The following is a 25,947-nucleotide window of genomic DNA, read 5'->3' as shown; positions in this document are numbered from 1 at the left end:
CGTCGATTGCTAGATCGTAGGATAACCAAAGGAAACAATCTGATTTGCTTGCTTTCAGAATCAAGAGCACCCTTTTGTCTAAAGAACTTCTCTCCAGCTATAGAAAAAGGGGGATGGGGAAGTTTTTGTGTCTCATTGATTATCGAATAATCATCCTTTTAAATGCCCTTCTCACCTTGGAAAATTTATTTCCCTTTAAATTGTCATGTAAGAAACATTCCACCTTCCTTTTTGATAAACCGTAACATATTTATGACAATAAAATATGTATAATTTTATCTTTCATAAATATATCCTCAATATATATATTTATTCTTTCTTGCTTAAACGTCTTTAACAATATCTAATATATTGTTTATCCACAAAGTTACTCTTTTATTTCAAAATAAAAGGAATAATATATATTACTACTATCTAATATATTAGTAATATAATCATTCTCATTTCATCTATTGGTAAACCCTATATGTGTGACCTCGTAGGACCCAATTATAATAGCTGTAGGTATTACCCTATTAATCATAGTTGGCTTCTAGCAAAGCACTACGACTCCTAAAATAATTGGATTAAATTAATTTTCTTAATTGTCCTATTCACATTTAGTCATTGCACATTGAATTAAAGGACATAATTCCTTCAATCTCCCACTTGTCCTTAAACAAGTGTGCAATATAAGATACTGTTAGGATTTTTAATTATGGCCGAGCCTTTCAAGTTCTTTAATTCAAGAAACGGGTTCTTGATGATGGAATTCAACACTCTAGCGCAGCGGATATAAAATTAGAGGAGAATTCGAGGTTAAGGAGAGAAGAGCCGAGGGGGAGGAGAGAAATACCACTAGATCACACCTAGCGGTCCAAGAATGGGGAGGAGGGCCGAGAGATAACTTAAACACCAAGTTCCAAATATTCAATTCATAGCCCCAAAAAGTGGGTGGGCATCACCATTTAAAGAGGCTGATTTACCCAAGAGTATTCGGTTACAACAAACTTCCAACATAACAGAATTCGGTTTCAAAGAAAGATAAAAGAGAAAGTAAACAAAACAGAATTATTCCATAAAAAACATAAACGGGCCCATATGCACACTTGGGCCGAGAGATGGATGCATGAAATATTTTAGGACCGAGGTTTTTGATGGGCCGCACGTAACATTATCCCCCCCTTCGAATTTCGTCGCCCTCGACGAAAAGAACGCGGACTGGTCAGCCTCTAATATGCATCTTCAACTTCAAAACTATTGCTTCGGTCGGGCTTCGGCCGGGCTTCGGCACATTCAGCAAAGGTCGCAGCATAAGACCGTATTTTCACAAAAAACTTTCGGCAGAATCGCTTCAGTAGTGGAACTGGCCCGGTCCTTGCGGTCCTTTGCGCTGCTGGGGCGCTTGCCACTCCGCCCCTGTCTAGAATTTCTGTGCACCCAAGGTCGAGTTTTTCAGTGTTTAGAGCTGGCCTTGGTTGCTGCAATGTCCCCAGCGCCTGGTGCAAAAATAATTTCTTCCAACTTCGATTAAACTCTATACTTGGCTCAAAAATCCAGGCCAAGTCTTTTTCCCGAACCAGCATAATAGCAGCATCGAATGAGCCATACCTTCTAATTAGATCATTAGGAATATCTTCCAAAGTCATTGCAGCGAGTGAAACATTTTGGCCTTCGGGCTTATTCTTTACTTGCATTTTGGCAGCAACAATATATTCATCTAGGGTCTTTTCCAGCTGGTTTCCATGCATCAAACTGGCCTGCGACCGAGGAATCCCTTTAAGGACCGTGGTTCTGTCTTGCTTATCATAGGATAGGGTCAGCTTTTCAAAGTCCCAAGAAGACGGGCCTAGAGTTATCAGCCATTCAATTCCCAATACAATATCATATCCGTCCATGGAAATTACCTTCATTTCTGTTTGGTATTCATTGCCTTCCATCGACCACTTCAAGTCCTTGCACACACTAGAACATAACACATTAGAACCATCAACCACTCTAACCGATTGTACCTGGGTTGCTATGCTTTTGTGGTCTATTTTCTCCAAAATCCTGCTATTGATAAAATTATGGGTGCTGCCTGTATCGATCAAGATCACCACCGGCAGGTTCCCAATTTTGCCAAGAATCTGGAGCGTTTGGAAGGCTTTAGACCCGGTCAGGGCATGTAAGGATATGGCTGGTTCATCCCTTGGGCCGAGCAATGAAGGAAAATCATCCAAAACAGGTTCTTGGTCAGGTTCTTGATCTTCTTGATTGGCCGAAACTATGAATAACTTGGATTTACACCTATGGTTTGGTTGCCATTTTTCATTGCAAGAATAGCATAGACCCTTCTTTCGCTTTTCATCCATTGAGGCTGAGTCTAATTGCTTAACATGGCCCTGGTTTGCATTGGAAGAGGACCCATACGATGAATTCTTGAAGTCAGTATTGGTGCTCGGCCCGGCTGTGTTGGTATTGGATGGCGTGGGCAGCAATGATGCTTCAGCGCTGTACAAGTTACCACTGCTCATTAAGGACCGATATGTTGCTTCTTGGACTTTAGCCATGGCCATTGCTTCGTTTAAAGAATCTGGAAATCGCAGCCTGATGCAGTTTGCAATTTCTTCCCTTAGACCGGACAAATAACAATCAATGACGTAGTCCCTTGGCATATGTAATAACTTTTGAGAGATCGACATGTACCGGAGATTATATTCTTGAACCGACCCAACCTGTTTTAAGTTCATTAGCTGTCTCATTGGTGTATCATGTATAGATGGCCCGAATTGAGTCATAAGGTCTCTCTTGAATACGGCCCAAGATAGGGCCTCCATATGATCACGATTCTGTAGATAAGACCCATACCACATTCTTGCTTCGCCAGAAAAGTGAATGGGTGCAATTTCTAGTTTCGTGGCATCCCTAGTTTTATCCACCCTGAAAAATTGCTCGGCAGATATTAGCCAGCCTTCGACATCCGACCCATCAAACCGAGGAAAATCGACCTTGGTTAGCCGAGTAGGAGGAGCATAGTGTTGGTCGCGGTTCTGGCCCGGGTGCGGGGGCCTAAATGATGAAGGACCGTGGCAAGAATTATCTTCATAGGGTCTGTGGCGGGGTTCTTGCACGTTTCCAGATGCCCCGCTCTCAAAGGCCGCCATTCTTTCTTCAGCCGCATCAAATCTACGGTCTATGGCAACTTGCATTGCTGCTGTTTGTTGGGACAAGTTTTCAATCAGGGTCTTGAGCGCATCCATTTCCGATTGCTGGCGAGTTTCTACCATGTTGAGAATCGTCCAGCTCTGATACCAAGATGTTAGGATTTTTAATTATGGCCGAGCCTTTCAAGTTCTTTAATTCAAGAAACGGGTTCTTGATGATGGAATTCAACACTCTAGCGCAGCGGATATAAAATTAGAGGAGAATTCGAGGTTAAGGAGAGAAGAGCCGAGGGGGAGGAGAGAAATACCACTAGATCACACCTAGCGGTCCAAGAATGGGGAGGAGGGCCGAGAGATAACTTAAACACCAAGTTCCAAAATATTCAATTCATAGCCCCAAAAAGTGGGGTGGGCATCACCATTTAAAGAGGCTGATTTACCCAAGAGTATTCGGTTACAACAAACTTCCAACATAACAGAATTCGGTTTCAAAGAAAGATAAAAGAGAAAGTAAACAAAACAGAATTATTCCATAAAAAACATAAACGGGCCCATATGCACACTTGGGCCGAGAGATGGATGCATGAAATATTTTAGGACCGAGGTTTTTGATGGGCCGCACGTAACAGATACCTTGTCTCTTAGTGTCTTATTCGATGATATGATGACATCCATATCCTTTATCAAATATGTTTCTTGAACTCTGAGTTCGAACTGTAAATAAAACGGATGATTCAAATAATCCATCCGAGCATGGCCATGCATTTTCAGTTCTCACTCTTCAAGTGGCCGAGACACCATTCCCTTTTCAATGTATCGGAGTATACACGAAATAGGAGGACTATTCCAGTCTTGTATGACTATGGCTCCCACTCAACTTTTAGCAATCCTAACAATTGCCTTTATAACTCCCTTTTACGGAAAGCGTTTAATAATGTCAAAGAAATACTAATTATCCAGTGAGACCATAACATACTCATGTCTGAGGAATCTACTAAATATGGTTTAATTTTAAAACTCTATAATATTGAAGAGTATTAAAGCAGGTCAGTCTTATATGTATCATCTATACACATATATGTATATGACTAGACATCTCTATGTCCCTATAACTCATGAAACCTGACGCTATCAGTCAGCATACAATATAGTAACATATAAAATCATCTATGTCCATTTGATGATTTCGAACTATAGACTTTTAATAATTCAAAACTTCATTTCACTTAATGGGGTTTCATTCACCAGAACACTTAAGGTGATCCCATTTGTTAATAATGAATTATTTGGACATATTATTTAATATTTGTTAAGAACAATGTATAAATAAATATGAAATATCATATATTTTAAAATCATCAAGTCAAACTTAAACAAGTGTTTAATACTCATAAACAAAAAAAAATTTAAAGCCATTCTCCAATATGTTTGAGGCCCTTAGCCCTAGTGTGACTCTCATGCTTGGGCCGAGGCATAGGTTTGGTCAATGGATCAGCAATGTTGTCATTTGTATGCACTTTACACATCCTAATATCACCCATATTAATGATGTGTCGAATAAGGTGATACTTCCTCATAACATGTCTGGATTTTGAACTCGAACTTGGTTCCTTAGCCTGGGCTATGGCACCATTGTTGTCACAATAGATATCAATAGGCATTGAAATGCTAAGAACAACACCGAGTTCATCCAAAAATTTCCTTATCCAAACAGCTTCTTTTGCTGCTTCACTAGCAGCAATATACTCAGCTTCTGTTGTAGAATCTGCTACTGTATCCTGTTTGGAGCTTCTCCAGCTCACAGCTCCTCCATTAAGGATGAAGACATAACCCGATTGTGACTCAAAGCCATCTCGGTCAGTCTGAAAACTTGCATCAGTATAGCCATATACGATTAATTTTTCATCTCCCCCATATATTAAGAAATCATCCTTGGTCCTTCTCAAGTACTTCAGGATATTCTTAGCTGCACTCCAATGTGCTTCTCCAGGACTTGATTGGTATCTGCTACACATGCTCAATGCATATGCAACATCTGGACGTGTACATACCATGGCATACATGATAGATCCTATGGCAGAGGCATAAGGGATCTTGCTCAATTTTCTCAAGTTCATCAGATGTTTTAGGACACTGCGTCTTGCTGAGATATACACCATGTTGAACGGGTAAAAATCCCTTTTTAGAATCTTGCATCTTGAATCTTTTAAGAATCTTATCAATATAAATTCCTTGACTCAGTCCAAGTAGCCTTTTAGATCTATCTCTATAGATCTTGATTCCAAGAATGTACTCAGCATTTCCTAAGTCTTTCATTGAGAAGCATTTCATCAGCCATTCTTTGACGGACTCTAGCATCGGAATGTCATTCCCAATAAGTAGTATGTCATCCACATATAATACTAGGAAATTTATCTTACTCCCACTAAACCTTTTGTAAACACAAGGATCCTCTTCGCATCTAATGAATTCAAACTCTTTGATCTTTTCATCAAATCGAAAGTTCCAACTCCTGGATGCTTGCTTAAGTCCATAAATTGACTTCTTGAGCTTACATACTTTCCCAGCATAATTCGGATCTACAAAACCTTCAGGTTGTGTCATGTACACATCCTCTTCCAAAAAACCATTTAGAAAGGCTGTTTTGACATCCATTTGCCATATCTCATAGTCATAATATGCAGCAATAGCTAGGATTATCCTAATGGATCTAATCATAACAACTGGTGAAAATGTCTCATCATAGTCTATACCATGAATTTGTCTATAACCTTTGGCAACTAATCTTGCCTTGTGAATAGATTTATTTCCATCTTTGTCATTTTTGAGTTTGAAGATCCATTTGCACCCTATGGGTTTGACCCCATTTGGCAAATCTATCAAGTCCCATACTTGATTTTCAAACATCGAATCCATTTCGGACCTCATGGCTTCAAGCCATTTATTGGAGTCTGGACCCATCATTGCTTGATTATAGGTGGAAGGCTCATTATGTTCTAACATAAGAACATCAAGGCTTGCATTTAAGATGAAATCATTATAACGTCTTGGCATAACCCTTGGCCTTTCCGATCTACGAGTGGGTTCAACTTGTTCAACGACTGAATCCGGAATATGATCCACAACAGTTTGTAGATCCTCTTGTTCAGGTTCTTGGATGATCTGAGTCCTTATCCCTTCATAAGTATTTATCTCATCATTGACATCATCCATGACATCATCCATGTCATCTTGTTGTTGAGTTTGTTGCTCATCATCATTTTGACATGATTCAAGATGAATATTTCTCCCACTTGACTTGTTGGAAAGAAACTCTCTTTCCAAAAAGACACTATCCCTTGCAACGAATATCTTTTGCTGTGTTGGATTGTAGAAATAATATCCAAAACTTCCTTTTGGATACCCTATAAAGAAACATTTATCTGACTTGGGGGCAAGTTTATCTGTCTGTAAACGTTTTACATAAGCTTCACATCCCCATATTTTCAGAAAAGACAACTTTGGAACTTTTCCAGTCCATATCTCATATGGAGTTTTGTCTATAGTTTTTGACGGAGTCCTATTTAGTGTCAGTACAGCGGTAGTAAGGGCATATCCCCAGAGGGAAATCGGAAGATTGACAAAACTCATCATTGATCGGACCATGTCTAACAAGGTCCTGTTTCTCCTTTCAGATACACCATTTAGCTGTGGTGTTCCTGGGGTTGACAATTGTGTTACTATACCACAATTTTTCAAATGATGATCAAAATCATGGCTCATGTATTCACCACCACGATCAGATCGAAGTGCTTTGATTTTCTTGCCACATTGAGTCTCTACTTCATATTGAAATTCTTTGAACTTTTCAAAGGATTCTGATTTATGTGACATAAGGTAAACATACCCATATCTACTCATGTCATCAGTAAATGTGATGAAGTACTTATAACCACCTTTAGCTTCTGTACTCATTGGCCCACATACATCAGTATGTATTATATTCAATAGTTCAGTAGCCCTTTCAAAATTTCTTTTGAAAGGTGACCTTGTCATTTTACCCATCAGACACGATTCACATGTTATAATGGATTCATAATCCATATCTTTTAAAATTCCATCTCTATGGAGCTTCTTCATGCGATTCATACTAATGTGACCTAATCGACAATGCCATAGATAGGTTTCACTCAAATTATTTGGTTTTTGTCTTTTGTTATTTATGTTATATAATTCTGATTTAAGATCTATTTCAAAAATCCCATTATTCATATGAGCAGTTGCATAGAAAATATTATTCTTAGAAACAGAAATACACCCATTCTTAAGGCTAAAATCAAAACCATCATAATGCAATGCACCAACCGAAACAAGGTTCTTGGTAATACACAGAACATGATAACAATTATTAAGTTCAAATGTTAAACCGGAAGATAGAGACAGACAAAAAACTCCTACAGTAAGTGCAGCAACACTTGCTCCATTTGCAACGCGCAAGTCTATCTCCCCTTCCTTCACCCGCCTTCTATTTCTTAGTCCCTGTACATTTGAAATAATGTGAACACCACATGCTGTATCAAATACCCAAGTGGGACCATTATCTAATGTATGGACATTGGTTGTCATTATATCAATAACATAAATACCTGAAGTGGAACTCACAGTTCCGTTCTTCTTATCTTCAAGATATTTGGGACAGTTTCTCTTCTAGTGACCCTTGGCCTTACAATAAAAACAATCATGTTCAGAAGCTACTCTTGGTTTCTCATCACCCTTGGGTTTTGCAACTTGTTTACCTTTTCTTTGGTAATTGTTTTTATTCTTAGCCATTTTCTTAAAATCCTTCCCACTATTGACATTCAGAACTTCATTCCTCTTGTCATCAGTGATATTGCCTTCTGCATTTTAAGCAGGTTGTGGAGTTCATTTAGATCATGCTTTAGTCCATTCATATGGTATTGCATTCTAAAAGGTGCAAAACCATCGTGTAAGGATCTAAGAACGATATCCGTGGCCAACTCTTGGTCATAAGGGGTCCCCAAATCTTCCATCCTCTTGAACAGCCCAGTTAGACTAATCACATGAGGACTTACGGGTTTCCCTTTCACAAGTCTGCTATCAAGTATAGCCTTGTGAGTTTCATATCGTTCAATCCTTGCCTGATCCTGAAACAGAGTTTTCAGCTCAGTTGTGATGGTATAAGCATCGGAACTCAAAAACCTCTTCTGCAAATCAGGTTCCATTGCAGCAAGCATTAAGCAAGTGACAGGTAAAGCCTCAATTTTCAATTGGGTTGCTGTTGCCTTCTCCTCGTCAGACGAGGTATCAGTCACTTTTGGAATAGGGGTAGTAAGAACGTCCTCACGTCCCTCGGACCTCAGAATTATCCTCAGATTCCTTTCCCAATCTAGGAAATTAGTCCCATTTAACTTGTTTTTCTCAATAATGGAGCGCAGGGAGAATTTCAAATTATCGTTTGCCATTATCTACAATATGTTATTTAAATACAACTTAATTAGTTTATGTATTGACAATGCAAACACTTGTGATAAACAATTTAACAGGAGTGAATGCGCATTTTATTCAAATTATTATAGTTCCTTTCTGAACAAAATGATTCCAAGATCCCATTTGATAAAAGTCTAACGTACTTTTGCACTGCCTTAGACCTTGTATATTCAGGGTAAGTAAACAATATTTACTAATCATAACTTCTTTATAATTCTTGGTTGATAATCTAAATCCAATTTAGAGTCATCCCTATACCTCAAGATCCAAGACTTGGTATTGGTCTCTTATTGGGTACAACCATATCAATGTTTATTAATCCCTTATATAGATTCACCCTCAAGAGTATACAGTAGAGGAAAGACACAATCGCATTTGCGAAACCCATCTAACCAAAATAATACCGTAAACTGCTTGGGTTATGATGTGGAAAGGTATTTTCCCAATTTCTTTAGGAACTAAAATCTTTCATTGGTTTTATTTTAAAAGTGAAAAAAATAGTTATAAATAAAACCAAAACAATGTATATTAAAACATGTAATCTTTTCTACGGATCACTATCCTTCAAGGTTCAACATGGAGTAATTTTCAAGAGTATTAATCTTGAACTTGCATTTTCTTTTCTTAACTTTTGAGAAAAAGTAAATAATATAAATCATATTTATATATTTTAATTCTAAACAAAACTTATTATAATTCATAACAAGATCAATTAACTGTATATTACGAATAATATCATCATATTATAATTAATCATTAACTTGTTAGATTATTATTCAGATTGCATCAAATAGTTCTATCAGTTTATGCAACCTAGCTCTGATACCATTGTTGTTTTTGATTAGGTATATGTGCGGAAATTTTAGATCTAATCTAAAATACCTAATCATTGATATAAAAGCATAACTGATAGAATAAACATACAACTTGAAATGGTATACCTTTGATGCGTGAATTTGACAGATCTGGTTGATTGGATCAGGATCAGAGCCCCACTTGTTGCTCCTCTATTTGGTCCACACGAGTTCCAATAGATCCGGTTACCGTCGATTGCTAGATCGTAGGATAACCAAAGGAAACAATCTGATTGCTTGCTTTCAGAATCAAGAGCACCCTTTTGTTCTAAAGAACTTCTCTCCAGCTATAGAAAAAGGGGGATGGGGAAGTTTTTGTGTGTCTCATTGATTATCGAATAATCATCCTTTTAAATGCCCTTCTCACCTTGGAAAATTTATTTCCCTTTTAATTGTCATGTAAGAAACCTTCCACCTTCCTTTTTGATAAACCGTAACATATTTATGACAATAAAATATGTTATAATTTTATCTTTCATAAATATATCCTCAATATATATATTTATTTCTTTCTTGCTTAAACGTCTTTAACAATATCTAATATATTGTTTATCCACAAAGTTACTCTTTTATTTCAAAATAAAAGGAATAATATATATTACTAATATCTAATATATTAGTAATATAATCATTCTCATTTCATCTATTGGTAAACCCTATATGTGTGACCTCGTAGGACCCAATTATAATAGCTGTAGGTATTACCCTATTAATCATAGTTGGCTTCTAGCAAAGCACTACGACTCCTAAAATAATTGGATTAAATTAATTTTCTTAATTGTCCTATTCACATTTAGTCATTGCACATTGAATTAAAGGACATAATTCCTTCACATCTTTGTATTCCAAGTTCCATTCAAAATCAAAAGTTGTGAAATGAAACAAAAAGAATATTACATTCCAATCATATTACAATCCAATCATATTTTCTTCAAATTACTACCATATACATTTTATGAAGGATTGATTGTTCTTACTTATCAGTAAGAACAACTTATTCTATTTGGTGCATGCATAAGAGAAAACATACCTTAATGAGTTCTAAAATGCGCCTTTTGTTTTTTATGCACAAGTAACTTTCTTGTTTCATAGACAATTTGTAAATATATCTCAGAAGTTTGAAGTCAATTATTAACACACATCTTCTATTTAACTTTCATTTCTTATTATTTTAGTTTTTTTTTTTTTGTGTAGAAACATATCTTCTCATTTATTTACAATTTAAGTTGACTCAATATTACTTAAAAACATTCTCCTCAATAATTCAACTCATATTTTTACTGGTCTAATAAAATTAACACATATATAAACAAATAAATTTTAAACCAGTTGTAATAATAAAAGTGGGATGAAACTATACACAATTTATTTTGTTATATCCTAAAGTCTTAAATGTTAAACTTTTGAAGATCTAATTAGACATAAGAAACATTTTTTAAACATTACACCTCTTAACTCGAGATCAATCTTGAACTAGAGTTTTAGTAACAATCTCAATTCCATATTTCGAATAATTTATCAAGGAATTTTTTTTATTTTCTACTCTTAACTCCAAGTTATATGTTGCATATAGAAATTTCCCATAATAAAACATCAGTCTATCTAGAAAATCAAACATTCAGCTAGTGCATGCATGTGTATGCAAAATGATGTTTATAATTTGGTGCGCTAGTCATTACCTTTTTCTGAATCCCCATAAACAAGTCTTGTTCTGTAGTACTTAAATTCTCCCTACAACAAATCAACACACTCCATACATTTTTATATATATTACTATATAGTATTTTATACATGGTTAAAACAGTTGTGGATTAACAAGTGAGTAATGGAGAGAAGTTAAGTTTATTAATTTCTTTTGCATGATACAGTAATTAAATATACTTTCCTTAATTAACTCATAGTTCATATGTTTCTTTTTTTTTCTTTCCTTTTTTTTTTTTATCAATTTTGAAACATTAAAAAAATTGAATATATAGCCTTGTCATCTGAAGATTTTATTACTGTAACTAATTTTCTTTTGAAATGTAACATTCTTTTTTTTTGTTATTCATCTTATAATTGGCACGAATAACTGAATAATTCTATTGTGGGGATTCTAAACCATGAATTAGTGAAAGAGGCATGCTGAAATATAAAGGCAGGTATTAATGTGTATTCTAGAGAATCCTTTTAGTGTCGTGTTTGGCATTCACTCTCATTATTGTCATCTATAGTTTTTAGATGTAAATTATATTATAAAAGGAGAGTTGAAGATGTTTATAATAATTCTCCTGTTAATTTTGTTGATTATATTATATATTGTTTTTACAGATTCCATTGTTTGGCATTCACTATGGCTAGTGTCAAGTATAGTTTCTAGATGTAAGTTATATGGTAAAAAGGAGAGTCAATGTTTATAAAACTTTTCTGTTAAATTTGTTGATTATAATTATATATTTATTGCTTTTTTACGGATTCATAAATCACAATTTATTTGCTCAAATTTTCAATTTAACGTGCATATAGGTGCTTCAAATTTGTAGAATTTTCATCAATTTAGTGTAAAATCTCAATTTCAACTTTAATTGATTCCAATGTAATATAGTAATTTTCCATGATTCTCCTAACCTCCAAAAGTTGTGTAAGACATGGCTCTAAGTTTATAGCAAGAGAAACATAATTAACTTCAAAATACCAAATTCCCATTGGTCCATAATCTATACACCTCAACTCATGAAATTCTTCATCAATAAACTCACTAATTAATATCATCCAGACTCAGGGAGAAACACATTAAACCATTGATATGGTAAGAGTTTCAATAATTTCTAAATTGAATTTTCACCTTGTTGTTCTGTCCACAAACCCAACCAAACATAGTGGCCTTGGATTCTCATTTCACAACATTTTCAAATTCAACCATTTCATTTCAACATTATTAGTTACTTCAACTTTAACCACTGCCATCACACATGTGTTCTTAACATCCAATTCAAAGTTCACCTCATAATAATTGTATAATTGACTACTTTGTCGTAAAATATATTCACATCACACAAAATAAAAATGAACTTACATTTTTCAGGACAAACGAAGTTAGATAGTTTTTTTATTAACTTATTGTGAAATGAAAATGGTATGTACACCTACAATAGTCATGATAAACAAAAATTAAACAAATACATTAACATATATAAGTAGGAGGGAGATTAGAGGACCAAAAAATTCATTGAAACTCTATACTAGCCCCATACGCAAACCAACCCATTATTAAAATATTCATTATTGACACAAGCCTTGTCAATTCATATTTGCTAAGTTAATTTCTGGCATTCAAAAAACATAACGAAGAAGCAAATAACAACTAAAAATAGAAATATGTACCCAACATATGTCAACGAACCTCGACATGTCGAAAAGATCATTGTAATATTTGCAAATGATACTAGACCGCCTTATTCCACTTTAATGCTTATATAAATATATGTGTATGCTAGATAAATAGTATTTGGAATAAAAATATACCTCAATTCAATTAAACAATAATAGTTGAACAAATACAATATTGTGGGTATCAATGTTTGGCCAAAGGTTTTTTACCTAAAAGATTATCCCATAAATAACATGCATAATATGAGCCTATTAAGAAACTAATGTGTTGACATGATCTCATAATCACAATTTCATTAGAAAATAATTGAAGTTAAAGCTGAAACTAGTTTTTGGATGGTGTTCTAATAATTTTCTAGGTGTAATTATTTATTTTTTAGTATATAAGTCATGATCCAAATAAATTTCATTTTTAGATCATTGTAATTAACAAACATAATTGTGAAAATATTGCCAATTAAGTGTATTTGAGTGATTACCTACTTGGCGATGTAAAAGTATAAACTAGGCTTTTTTTCATCGCATACTTATCATTTCCATAAGCATTTACCCCAAGTAGTTGGGGGTTGTTTATATCTCAACAAAAAGGTTATTTATGTTTATCTAGAAATTTGTAATTTCATTTATTTAGTTTTCTTCTAGTTATTCGTATAAATTCCATTCTCCTTGTAATAATTTATTATCTCCAAAAATATTTAAAAATTCCTCTATTCAAATCACTACAATAACACATATAGGTTTTTCCAAATCATGAATCATAATCAAGATAATCAAATTAATGTGATAACATATAGGTTCACAAATAATATCTGGTAATATATGTGTAGGCAAGGTTTGTTAATATATAGGCAAGGGATATATGAATATTTTCTGTTTTTAAGTTCTTAGGAGTATAGAAACTATAGTTGTCTTATTACGTGAGATTTTGATGCAGAACTAAATGTATAACCTAAACCAAAAAAAACGAAGCCATTAGACATCTAGGAGTTACCTTGCCATGATCTGTGAGAATAGGGAGCACTAAATCAAAAGGCTTGGAAATCTTTAATTGAACAAAAAATATCTTTGTGATTTCATTAAAAACGTCAAATATTATAAGCATTCAGATTAATATTAATATAGGAAATCACGAGTCAAATATTTATTTACGAAAATTGTTGCAAGGAAATCACGAGTCAATTTAGACAAATAAAGTTTAAAAATGAATGTAGATAACAAAATAAAAATGTTTTTATAATTTCTTTTCAACTAATGCAAAGATGTGATCAATCGCTTACAAATGAATAACTATCACTTACATTAAGGGCAGTGGGCACTAACATTTCTACCTTCAACCTTCATGATAAGTGCATCAGGTGTAATGAATGGTTAGAATTCCATGTTGATATCACATAAAAAATATTATGCATCTCATCAAAGGTCGTTTGAAATTTCTAAACTAATTGTCTAATTTTTCTCATAATGGTATTCCTATCATAGTTGACAATACCAATTATATCTAGAATAATATACAAAATAAATCTATTTAAATTAATGTGGTATAACTTCCATTATATATTGATTAAATATTATTAAAAAATCTCAATAAATAATTTTATTATTACCTTATCTTTTATTTTAAATCAATTATGATTATGAGTGAAACGTTAGAATCCTCATATTGATTACTAAAATGTTTTTAGTTATTTTCTTGCCTATATACTAAGGCTTTGTGATTCAAGTCAATTTATATATATATCAAAACAATAATAAAATATTATTCACTGTCAAATCTCTCTTTAAAATATTCTAATATTTGTTATTAGATCCTCCAGGTTCTATCTAATTCTCTAAATTTCTTTCAATCCACCAAAATCTTCTACCAATCTATCCAAATTCATGGCATCAACAAATATTAACCATCTCATTCTAGAGTTTAATAGACAAGACTATGATTTATGGTACGCAAAGATGAAGACCATCTTTTGATCTCTTAACCATTGGAAGATTGTGGAGAATGGAGTGAATGAGCTAGAGGAAGAAAATGACCTCAATAAAGCCGACCTGAAGGAGCTAAAATAGTCTCGACAAGCCGACGTAAACGATCTTTCAATCCTCCAAAGAATAGTCACTAAAACAATCTTTCCCAGATTCATGTGTGCCAATACAACCAAAGAGGCATCGAAGATCTTATAGAGTGAATTCCAAGGAGATGTGAAAATTAGAACAATTAAGTTCAAATCACTACACAGGGAATTTGAAAATACTAAAATGAAGGAGACAAAGACCCTGATGGAGTTCTCGACCAAAATCTTTGATTTGGTCAACCAAATAAAATCTCATGGTGAAGATGTCACAAACTAGAGAATGGTGCGAAATATTCTTATATGCCTTTTTGAGAAATACGGTCACATCGTAGCCGTCATTGAAGAAACAAATGATTTGTCAACACTCATAGTCCAAGAAGTGATGTCGTCTTTAAAATCATTAGGCAATGATTGTCTACGCACTCCGAAAAGCCAATAGCGAGTGCATTTCAGTCAGTCAAAACTCAATATTAACAACAACGATCGAAAAGATAACTCGAGTTCAAACTAGTCAAAAGGTGGAAGATACTCTAGAGGACCAAATGGACGTAGCTCAAAAGGAAAATGAGAATACAACACATTAAATTGCAATAACTGTCATCGATTTGGTACAAAGGTCAATCTAGATGTAACAAATGTCATCGATTTGATCACCTCACCAAAGATTGTCGAAGTGGAAATATTCATCAAGCAAGTCAGGCTGAGGCAAATCAAATAGCCTCGGAGACACAAGAAACAGTCTATGTGTGTCACATAACTAGTGACAAAAAAAGGAAAATGTTTACTAGATAACGGTTGCAGCACCACATGATACCGACCTCAGAAATCTTCTCCAAGCTCGACAAAAGCATCAATGCCCCTATTCATTTCTGAAATGGAGAGAAAACAAAGTCAAAAGGGCTTGGACGAATCTCCATCAAGACAAATGAAGGACCGAGTTATATTAACAATGTACTATGTGTGCCGAGCTTGAGCCAAAATTTACTCAGCCTAGGACAATTAGTGGAAAATGGGTATAAACTCCACTTCGATAACAATGAGTGTTTTATCTTTGATAGACAAGATAAGTCAAAGGTGTTCATCAAGATCAAAATGGTCAATTGAAGCTTTTTCTTCAACGTCAATTATGCAAATCTAAAAGAAGGTCAAGTTAGTATCAACTGAGATGTTCAAGTTGATAAAAATTCTTCATTAAATTGGGAAGAAAACGAAGTTGAGAAAAATAAAATTCTAATCAGCATAAAAAATGATGATCATATTTCATCAGTGCCAAGTACACCAGATCCAAGCTTAGATCAACTCAATGAAGAAATTTGTAACTCAAGTAATTCGACTTCTTCCTCGAGTTCAACTCCAAAGAGGTACAAATCAATACACAATATATATTCTACATGAAACTATTGCTCAATTGAGCCCGAAAACATTTTCTAAGCAATCAAAGAAGCATCATGGAGAAAAACAATGGATGACGAATGTGATCATGAAGAATCAAAATGGCATCTCGTTGATAAACCACCCAACAATGAAGTCATTCGTGACAAATAGATTTACAAAGACAAGCATCATTTTTGGAAGTTAACCAACAACATGATGTAAAGAGTACTCCTGATGTATATATATATTTTTTTAATTTCAATGGACAAAGATATTTTTCATTAATCCATAATTAATGTGAATATCACAAGAATCGGGTGAAACATTCCAACAAAATAAATCCAAGTAAAAGTCATGACAACTCTTGTCATGAGTTTATCTAAACAAAATAAACAGTTTTACTTGAACTAACTATCCTTTAACGGATCAAATGAAGGTTTAGTTGAACTGAAATGTTCTACTATTGAGACTGCTCAAATGAAAGCCAAATCAAATATTTTAATTAATAAAAATTGTTACTCTAAAGCTCATGTCAATTCAGGTGTCATGCACATCGAAATGATAGCTAAGAATATTCAGATTGCATCGAAATGATAGCTAAGAATATTCAGATTAAAAGAAAGAAAGAAACAACTAATTAAATCTTAGCATTTTAGCAAAATTCTCACCATAATATAGGGAATCGTCTTTAGGTATTACTTGTTCATCCTTGTAGATTTTATTTGCACAAAAAATACGTGATTAACCTACACATGCAAAATAAGTTTTCATTTAACTCTATTCATAACATAAATATAGTTGTAAAAGTAGCTTGATCCAACACTTAAGGGAGTCCTCATATGTTGATTCCCAATACCTACAAATGGGAAAGTTTAAGTGATTTTATAGGAAGTATATGTATTTTCAAGAACACACTCCTATATGAAGCTTAGTTTTATTTCTAAACACCCTTTTCATACGCTTTCTAGAATTTACTTAGAACTTGGAAAAATAAAGTAGGTAAGAAGGACTTATAATTCACATATTATCTCTATAACAAAGGGTCATTCCCATTTGTATGGGCCGAGAAGTTCATTTTTGTTGAGTATATTGAACTTAGTTGTTTCTCAAGAGAGGATTATCTCAATAATAAAGGGTCATTCCGATTGAGGCTTCAACTTGCCTCTTAGATCCATCAACTACCTACTCTCTTTTAATATTATATCTCCTTCTTGGAGATTGCGAGGATTAAAATTTTTTTTTTGTTGAAAGCTCGTGCCATACCATATAGGTACACTTGAGTATGACACAAAAAATTCAATCACATATCTTTCAACAAATTCAAATGGTCATTTCAAGACTTGATCTCATCTTCCTCCTTGACTTATCTTTCGAGAAGTACACTTAGAGTGGGTAATTCGATCTCGATAGACTACATGACGTCTATATCATAGAACAATAATAAAGGAATTTCGTCCAAAAAGTTGGGTAGTTGTTCGATAACCCCACAAGCATTAAGATAGCTTGATGTGTCAATCCTTGTATATCTAGATCATTTTTTATGATCTTAATGACATTTTTATCCATGATTTCAACTGTCCTAATGGTTTTTGGTCTTTATGGTGACGACTTACGATACTCAATGTTGAATTCATCAAAAACATTTATTACCTTTAGTACTTCTAAAAAAAGGACCACTCACAATTTCGATATGCTGAAAAATAGACTCGAATCGCATTTCCCCCCATAAATTACATTCTTCTTGAATCTCGGGGAGGATGATGAATTAAATGGTAAGCTAGTATATGGGTTAATTTCTAAGAATGTTTAATAAAATCAACTGAGTTGAGAGACAAACTCGGATTGAGCTCGTCTCCAAGATTGTCATTTTAGAAGTGAAGTAGACATAAATTGGCTCTCTTAGAGTCGCTACCTAATATTTTTATTTTTATTTTACTTTATATTCTATTTTAATAAATAATTATATATACAGATAAATAATTATATTTATTAATTATTTTATATATATATATAATTATATATTAAATATATATATATATATATATATATATATAACAACCCATTTAAAAAATTAACTGGTTAAGTGTTCCTAACAATAATAAAGAGCAAAAGTTATAATCTCGTTAGATGAAAACTTTAAATTACTTTAAAATTATAAAAGAGTACATAATGCTCAAAATGATAAATTAATTGGGGGAACAAATGATATTTTAGTTGACCGAAGTGAGAAGATCTATAATATGGTTGTGTGCAAAATGCTCAAAATAATGGTCTATAATATGATAAGATGGTTGGAGAATTAAGGGATATATTGGTTGGTTGATGTGATGATGGTAAGAGGAAAAGTTTGTAATGATATAAGATTGTTGTGGTGTAAATGTTCGAAATGATAGTACATTTGGAATATGTTAGGGAATAAAAAATTGGTTATATTGAAAAATACTCAAAATAATAGTTCGATTGGGGAGTAAAGGATTTGTTGGATTACCAAAATAAGAAGGTCTATAATATGATATATAGTTCAGTTGCAGATAACAATGTATATGTTGATTACTCAAAGTAAGTGAGATGGTAAAAGGTGGTCGATACGGAAGATATTTTTGGATGAATGAGACAAATGATAAATATGGCATTTTGTACTTTAATTGTGGAAATGTACAAAAATTATACTAGTATATATTATAGTATATAATAATATATGTGTAAGATATTATCATAATATTATAAATTGTGATAATATCATTATTATATTTTATTATTTTCTTTATAAATATAAAGTAATGTTGTATATAATATACATAACCTATCTAATAATATATTATCAAAATATTATAAATTTTAATAATATCATTATATTGTAATGTCAATATACTACATATAACCTATGTAACTCTAAAATAACATTCAATACAATTCCATTCTATATTTTAAGACGTGAGATGAGGACATCATTAACCTAAACGATTAATTGTTGAATATCAGATAATACATAAAACCAAGTTACACACAAACCTCCCAAGAGTTATATCATGTCTCACTATCTATTCCTACATTGATTTTTAATAAATAAATAAAAATAATGACACCGAGAAATTAGATAAATATGAAGTAACACAAGAAGTCACTCAACAACCATCACTCTAGGAATCCACCAAAAGACTTTAGAGCAAGATAAAAAGAAGATAACATTTCTAAACAAGCTTAAGAGCTCAATGTAATTATTAATGAATGAGATGTCTTTCAAGATTATAAAAAGACTTATAAATAGGCTAGACTAGTAAGTTGGAACAACTCCTCAAAAAGAAATAAATAACTTTAATACTAGGAAGTGGGAACAACTCTCCCAAAACGAAGTAAATAAACATTAATACTAAATAATTAAATACTATGACGATTAATCTCCATGAAATGACTATTTTAATTCAACCACACTTCATTAATTTGATTCTATCTCTTTGACTTTTAGGATTTCCCAATTCCAGCATCATTCTCCCCTAGCATCATTCTCCCCCGGTTGGAGAAGATTCGATATCGAATCTAGAACCTGTTCGTCATCAATGTATGGTGAACGATAAGAAATATTGAACGTGGTTAAGACATCATAGTTTCCTGGTAACTCCACCTTGTAAACATTATCACCAATCTTCTTCAAAATTCGAAAAGGACCATCAACTCTAGGCTGTAATTTTCCATGCCGACCTTGAGGAAAATGCTCCTTTCTTAAGTGAATCCAGACTAAGTCTCCTTCATTGTTCTATGCTTGTTCACCACTCTTTGATATTTCTCATTGTGCTTGATAATTTTTTGACAAAACTTCTCATGCAATTGCTTAATAATCTTAGCACAATCTTCTCCATCCTTGCTTATATGATGAGTAATAGGTATTGGAGCTGTATCTATGGGAGTGATGGGATCCTTACCATAAACAACCTTGAACGGACTCGACTCAGTAGTTTGACTGGATGATCGATTGTAAGCAAACTCTACTTGAGCCAATAACTCATCCCATTGACGATGATTCTTTTCAATGAAACTTCTCAAAAGGTCTCTCAAGCTCTGATTCATAACCTCTGTCATTCCATAATTTTGTATATGGTAAGAAGAACAAAATTGAAGTTTAGTTTCAAGTTTCTTCCAAAGCGTTCGTTAAAAAATTACTCATAAATTTCGAATCCCGATTAGAGGTTATGGTCTTTGGAATGCCATGAAGCTTCACAATCTCTTTAAAATAAAGAACACCCCACAAAGTTGATGAATGACGCGCTTTATTACTCATAAATGACATAAATAGCCACTTGTAAAGACCATCTCTTGTATTAAAAGCGGTTTTCCACTCATCTCCAGCCTGCATTCGAATTTGATGATAGTCACTCCTTAAATCAATCTTAGAACTAATTTTGAATCCATGAAGATGATCAAAGATATATTTGATGCGAGGAATAACAAAGAGATATTTTTTCGTGATTTTATTCACCCTACTATCAACACACATACACCACAAGCCATCTTTTTTTGGCACAAGAAGTGCTGACACGACACAAGGACTCTTACTTTTTTGTATAAGATCTTTTTCCATCAAGTTTTCAACTTTTCGCTGTAATTCTTCATATTCTTTAGGATTCCTTCTATAAGAAGCTTTATTTGGGATCGACGCACCAGGAATTAGATCAACACAATATTGAATGTTTCGCATGGGAGGAAGGCCCTTAGAAATCTCTTTAGTTACGACATCAACAAGTTCTTGTAAAAGAGTCTGCACTTGTAGCGGAATGATATTATCTTTCTTGTTTTCTTCTAAAACAACCAATGCAAATGCCTCCAAATATTCATTCATTACATCCTCAAATAGTGATTTGGCGAGCAAATTATTTCCTTCTTCCTTTGATGGTTTAATGATAGAAAAATTAAGTAAGTTAATTTTGAAACCGGCCATACATTACAATTTTTGAATATTTATTCTAAATAATCAAAAAGGGAGAAATTGATAGAAAAATTAAGTAAGTTAATTTTGAAACCGGCCAGAAAACTAAACTATCAACTTCTATGTGCAGGAACAGATCGAATTGAATGAACCGACTGGAACTTCATAAACCGGCTGAAGAATATCTCAAAGTAATCTAGTTCCAAATGATGAAGTCAAGATCAAGAGGAACCGGCCTAAAAAATTCTCAACAGACCGGCTAGCAAAGAAAATGCTACACTCTAGCCGGATCTTTATATGACAGAGTCAACCGGAAACTAAGAAGTTACAAAGATGACGTAGTGTGACGAAATAGACGTGTCTTGAAGAAATAAAAGAAGATAAGATCTGATCAGAAGCATGCGATAAAAACAATGATGATTTGCTGATCCGACTCAGACAGCCGGAAGGTGCATGCCTGACACGTGTTCGAATCTGCAAATCGGTTACGTCATCTTTACCTGAGGAGTATCTGCATGCTTGCCAAATGTTAGGAAGGTGAAACGTTCAAGCAACCTCTCTGCACCGGCGTGACTCTGAACTGACCAATCCCACGGTGAGAGAAGAAAGTGACCGTTGGGATCATCTTCACTATAAAAGGAAGACGAAGCGACCTCATTAAATATGGCTCTGAAAAAACATTAAGAGAGAAAGAAATTCCACGCGCGATCCAAAACCGTTGTGTCATTTACCGAAAGCTATTTTTGTGTTGTGTTATTGTATTACATCAAGAGTGAGTTGGTGTAACCGGCGAGTAGCGAGTTAAGGCTCGACCGGCAGTGTAATTGTTGTAATCTTGAAAGTTAGTGGAGATCCTTCTCATAACCCGAGAAGAAGGGGTGACGTAGGAGGATTTGCTCCGAACATCCATAAAAAATCTTGTCTCGTGTCATTTCTCTTATTTCCAGCTTACTCACTTAACCTAACCACAAACCAAAACAATCTTACTCCTTAAATCAAAAACCGGTCCACTCATATTTCTAAACCGACTCCTCATAAACATCATCCAAGTCGCATACGTTGTTTCAGACTGAAATAGACATTTCCGCCCTTGAACCCGGTTCAAGAATTTGTGACAGTTTGCGAAGTGCTGAGAACGGTTATAATCTATAACCGGACTATCACCAAAGTGTGTTGTGTTGTGTAAGTGACTACCCTTCCTGAACCGGAATACCCAGGTCCTCCAAGGGCGTCCCCGATCCTAACAAGTGGTATCAGAGCAAAGTTTTTAGCACTCAAGCAACCGAAAAAGATAAGAAGCATGACCCACAGCGACAAGCCACCAATGCTAAACAGTGAAGCGTTTAGCAGTTGGAAGAAACAGATGTATCTACATCTGATCACGCTAGATGATAAGATGAGCCGAGTTCTGAAAGAAGGGCCAATCAAAATCAAAAAGAAGTTAGATGAATGGATAAATGAAGATCGAAGACGGAGTAACCTGGACAACCATTGCATGAGGCACATCTATAAGGCTATAGACGATAATACTTTGAACAAAATATCAGCATGTGATAATGCAAAGGAAGCCTGGGAGACGATCATTCAGATTCATGAAGGAAACAAAAGAACAAAGGAGAACAAAATTTTGGTGGCTACACAAAAATATGAGAACATCAGGATGAAACCGGGGGAAAATATGAAGGAATTTAGCAACCGATTCACCAGTGTGGTCAACGAGCTTCAAACACTTGGAAAGAAATACGACAACCGAGAAGTAATCATTAAAGCCTTAAGATCACTACCGAGCACATTGGATATCAAAACCATGGTGATGAGAGAATCAAGCAACCGCGGGCAGATGAAGTTGCATGACGTGTTTGAGGATCTAAAAGCTTACGAGTTCGAGATTAAGTCTCGGATCGAAGATGAAGCATCCACGTCAACCGCAACCAGAGCTTTGGTTACATCGGTGGAACCGGCGGTCCAAGTATCAACCGTTCCGGCTCCAGTCAAGAACGCTGATCAGATTAGTGAAGATGTGATGGCGATGCTAGCTCAGAAATTTGGGAGATTCATGAAAAAGAACCAGCCACCATCTAACAACAACTTTAGCTATAACTATGTAGATAAATCCAATAAAAGATGTTATAACTGTGATGCTTTTGGACATTTTAGGTCAGAATGTAGGAAACCGAGAAGAGACGACAGAAAACCGGAAGGCAACTATAAGGGCAACCGGTACCAAGGTAACAACTACCAAGGGAATAACTATCGGAGAAATGACAATCAACGGAACGATTACCGGAGAAACGATGACCAGCAGGCCGATGAAGGGAAAGAGATACAGAAGGCACTCATTGCATCCGACGGGGAAAGCGAATGGGCGTACTCCGACAACGAGGATGATGAAGAAAAAGTAACATGCTTTATGGCAAACGACGAAGAGGTATTTGATTTCTCTTCTGATGAGTTTACTAAGGAAGATTTGATTTCTGCACTCAACGAAATGGTCGCTGAGTTCAGAAACATATCTGCATACATACCGACTCTAGTAGAACCTAAAACCGTAGAGTCAAGTAGTATCGCTAATAAGTCATGCGAAACCACAATGCATGAACCGGCTGAACTATCCTTAGAAAATGAGGAGACAGCTCAACCGGTAACTGAAATCGATGAACGAGCACTGTATGTTACGACTGCGTGGGAAAGATCTCGTCAAGCCGTAAAACAGATGTATAATTATAAAAGACACCCTAAGTGTAGATTTAATATTGGTTATGAACTGAACAAATCAAACGAATCAAATCAACCTAACGGGATGAAACTCACAATAGACAATCTTCCATTCATAAGATTTGTCAAGAGTTCATCAACCGAAAATGAGGAAACACGTGATCTAAAACCGGAAAAAGAACTTAAATATGTGAGTCCGACTGAATCAGAAAACTGGCTTCATCCTGAGAGAAGGAAAGCCAACCGGAAAGAAAATAAACAAAATAAAATAAGTAAATCTCGGTCTCAAAGACATTCATCACCGCGACATAAGGCACTCTTGAGAAAGGATCAAGAAGTTAAGTTGAACACTATAAGAACAAATACCGAGAAGGTGATCCGACTCATTCAAGTCTGGATCCCAAAGGGACTAATCAACCATGGACCCAACTGAATGTGGGTACCAAAAAGGTGTAAATAATTTTCTTTTACAGGTTAGGAGAAGCAACCGGCTAAAGAACTCGGAATGGTATTTGGACAGCGGATGCTCAAGACACATGACCGACAACGATGAACTACTAACCAACATCAATTATGAAGTCGGAGCAGTCATAACATTCGGTGACAACTCGAAAGGTAAAACCGTGGGCAATGGTAAGATTATCCATGGTAACCTGTCCATAAATAATGTATCACTGGTAGAACGCTTGCATTTTAACCTATTAAGTATAAGTCAAATTTCATAAGAATGCATGTTTAGTTAAGAATCATCAAAATTACATTCTTTTAACTGGTAACCGAATGGGAAATATTTACAAAGTTGATTGGAAAACTGATTTTGAAAACCCTGTATGTATGATAGCTGGAAATGATCCAAACTGGCTCTGGCATAAGCGACTAAACCATTTGAATTTCAAAACAATTAACTTTATATGCTCTAAGGAATTAGTTCACGGTTTTCCAAATGTTAAATTCTCAAAAGATAAAGTATGTGCTGCATGTCAAATGGGTAAACAAATAAAGTCATCTTTCAAAAGTAAAGGAAATTATCAATCTGAACGGTGTTTAGAACTCTTGCATATGGATCTGTTTGGTCCGGTTAGAGTAACCAGCCTAGGAGGCATGCATTATACTATGGTAGTTATTGATGACTATTCTAAATTTACTTGGGTAACATTTCTAGTCTCTAAAAATCAAGCTACTCCAAACCTGATCAAACTGATTTTGAGAATACAAAATGAAAAATCTATTCGGGTAAACAAAATCAGAAGTGATAGAGGAACTGAGTTTACAAATAGCAGATTAACTACTTTTATTGATGACTTCGGTATTAGACACGAGTTGTCTACTGCCAGAACTCCTCAACAAAACGGCCTGGCTGAGAGAAGAAACCGAACTCTCAAGGAAGCCGCAAGGTCAATGATAGCCGATTCGGGAATTGCCCAAACGTTTTGGGCTGAGGCTATTAATACTGCATGTTACACTCAAAACCGATCTTTAGTAACTAAACGTTTTTCCAAAACTCCTTTTGAAATATACTATGATCGAATTCCAAACATACGGTACTTTCGAATTTTTGGCAGTAAATGTTTTGTTCACAACAACGACAAAAATTATTTGACCGCTTTTGATGCTAAATCCGATGAGGGAATAATGTTGGGATATTCAGCTGTAAGTAAAGCTTATATGATATATAACACTAGGACTTTAATAGTTGAAGAAACATTCCACGTTGTTTTTGATGAATCGGTTGAACGAAATACTGCTCTACCCTTCTACCTTCACAACATAATGGAAAATTTCAATATCTATTCTGATGTTGAAGATGAGGTTCCGGTTTTTAGACGATTTGTCAATGACCAAGCGGTTGATGCTGAACCTCAGCCTGCTCAAGCTGCTTTACCGCAGAAAGTTGACTCTTCAGTTTCGACTGAAGAAATCGGTCGGTCTGACTCTGTTCAGCCTACCAATCAGTCTAATCTTGATCAGCCAACCGAAAGCTTGGTAGACACGTCTCGGGTAAACCTCAGAAGGAACAAAAGTCATCCTCTTGAACT

At 34.6% G+C, this 25,947-nt stretch overlaps 1 protein-coding gene across 1 annotated transcript; it reads right to left on the bottom strand.

Moving 5' to 3' along the window:
* Nucleotides 1-7,963: 7,963 nt before the first annotated feature.
* Nucleotides 7,964-8,587, bottom strand: LOC124939171. Its single transcript, XM_047479677.1, has one exon. The coding sequence runs from the start codon at nt 8,585-8,587 to the stop codon at nt 7,964-7,966; it is 624 nt and encodes a 207-aa protein (XP_047335633.1).
* Nucleotides 8,588-25,947: the final 17,360 nt, after the last annotated feature.

The sequence above is a fragment of the Impatiens glandulifera genome, chromosome 5 (genome assembly GCF_907164915.1).
Source record: "Impatiens glandulifera chromosome 5, dImpGla2.1, whole genome shotgun sequence".
In the NCBI taxonomy this organism is placed as follows: domain Eukaryota; kingdom Viridiplantae; phylum Streptophyta; class Magnoliopsida; order Ericales; family Balsaminaceae; genus Impatiens; species Impatiens glandulifera.
This window is presented reverse-complemented; position numbering and strand designations above follow the sequence as displayed.

Excerpts from the sequence above, each read along its gene's own strand:
- LOC124939171 (XM_047479677.1), bottom strand. The coding sequence starts at position 8,587 with ATGGCAAACGATAATTTGAAATTCTCCCTGCGCTCCATTATTGAGAAA.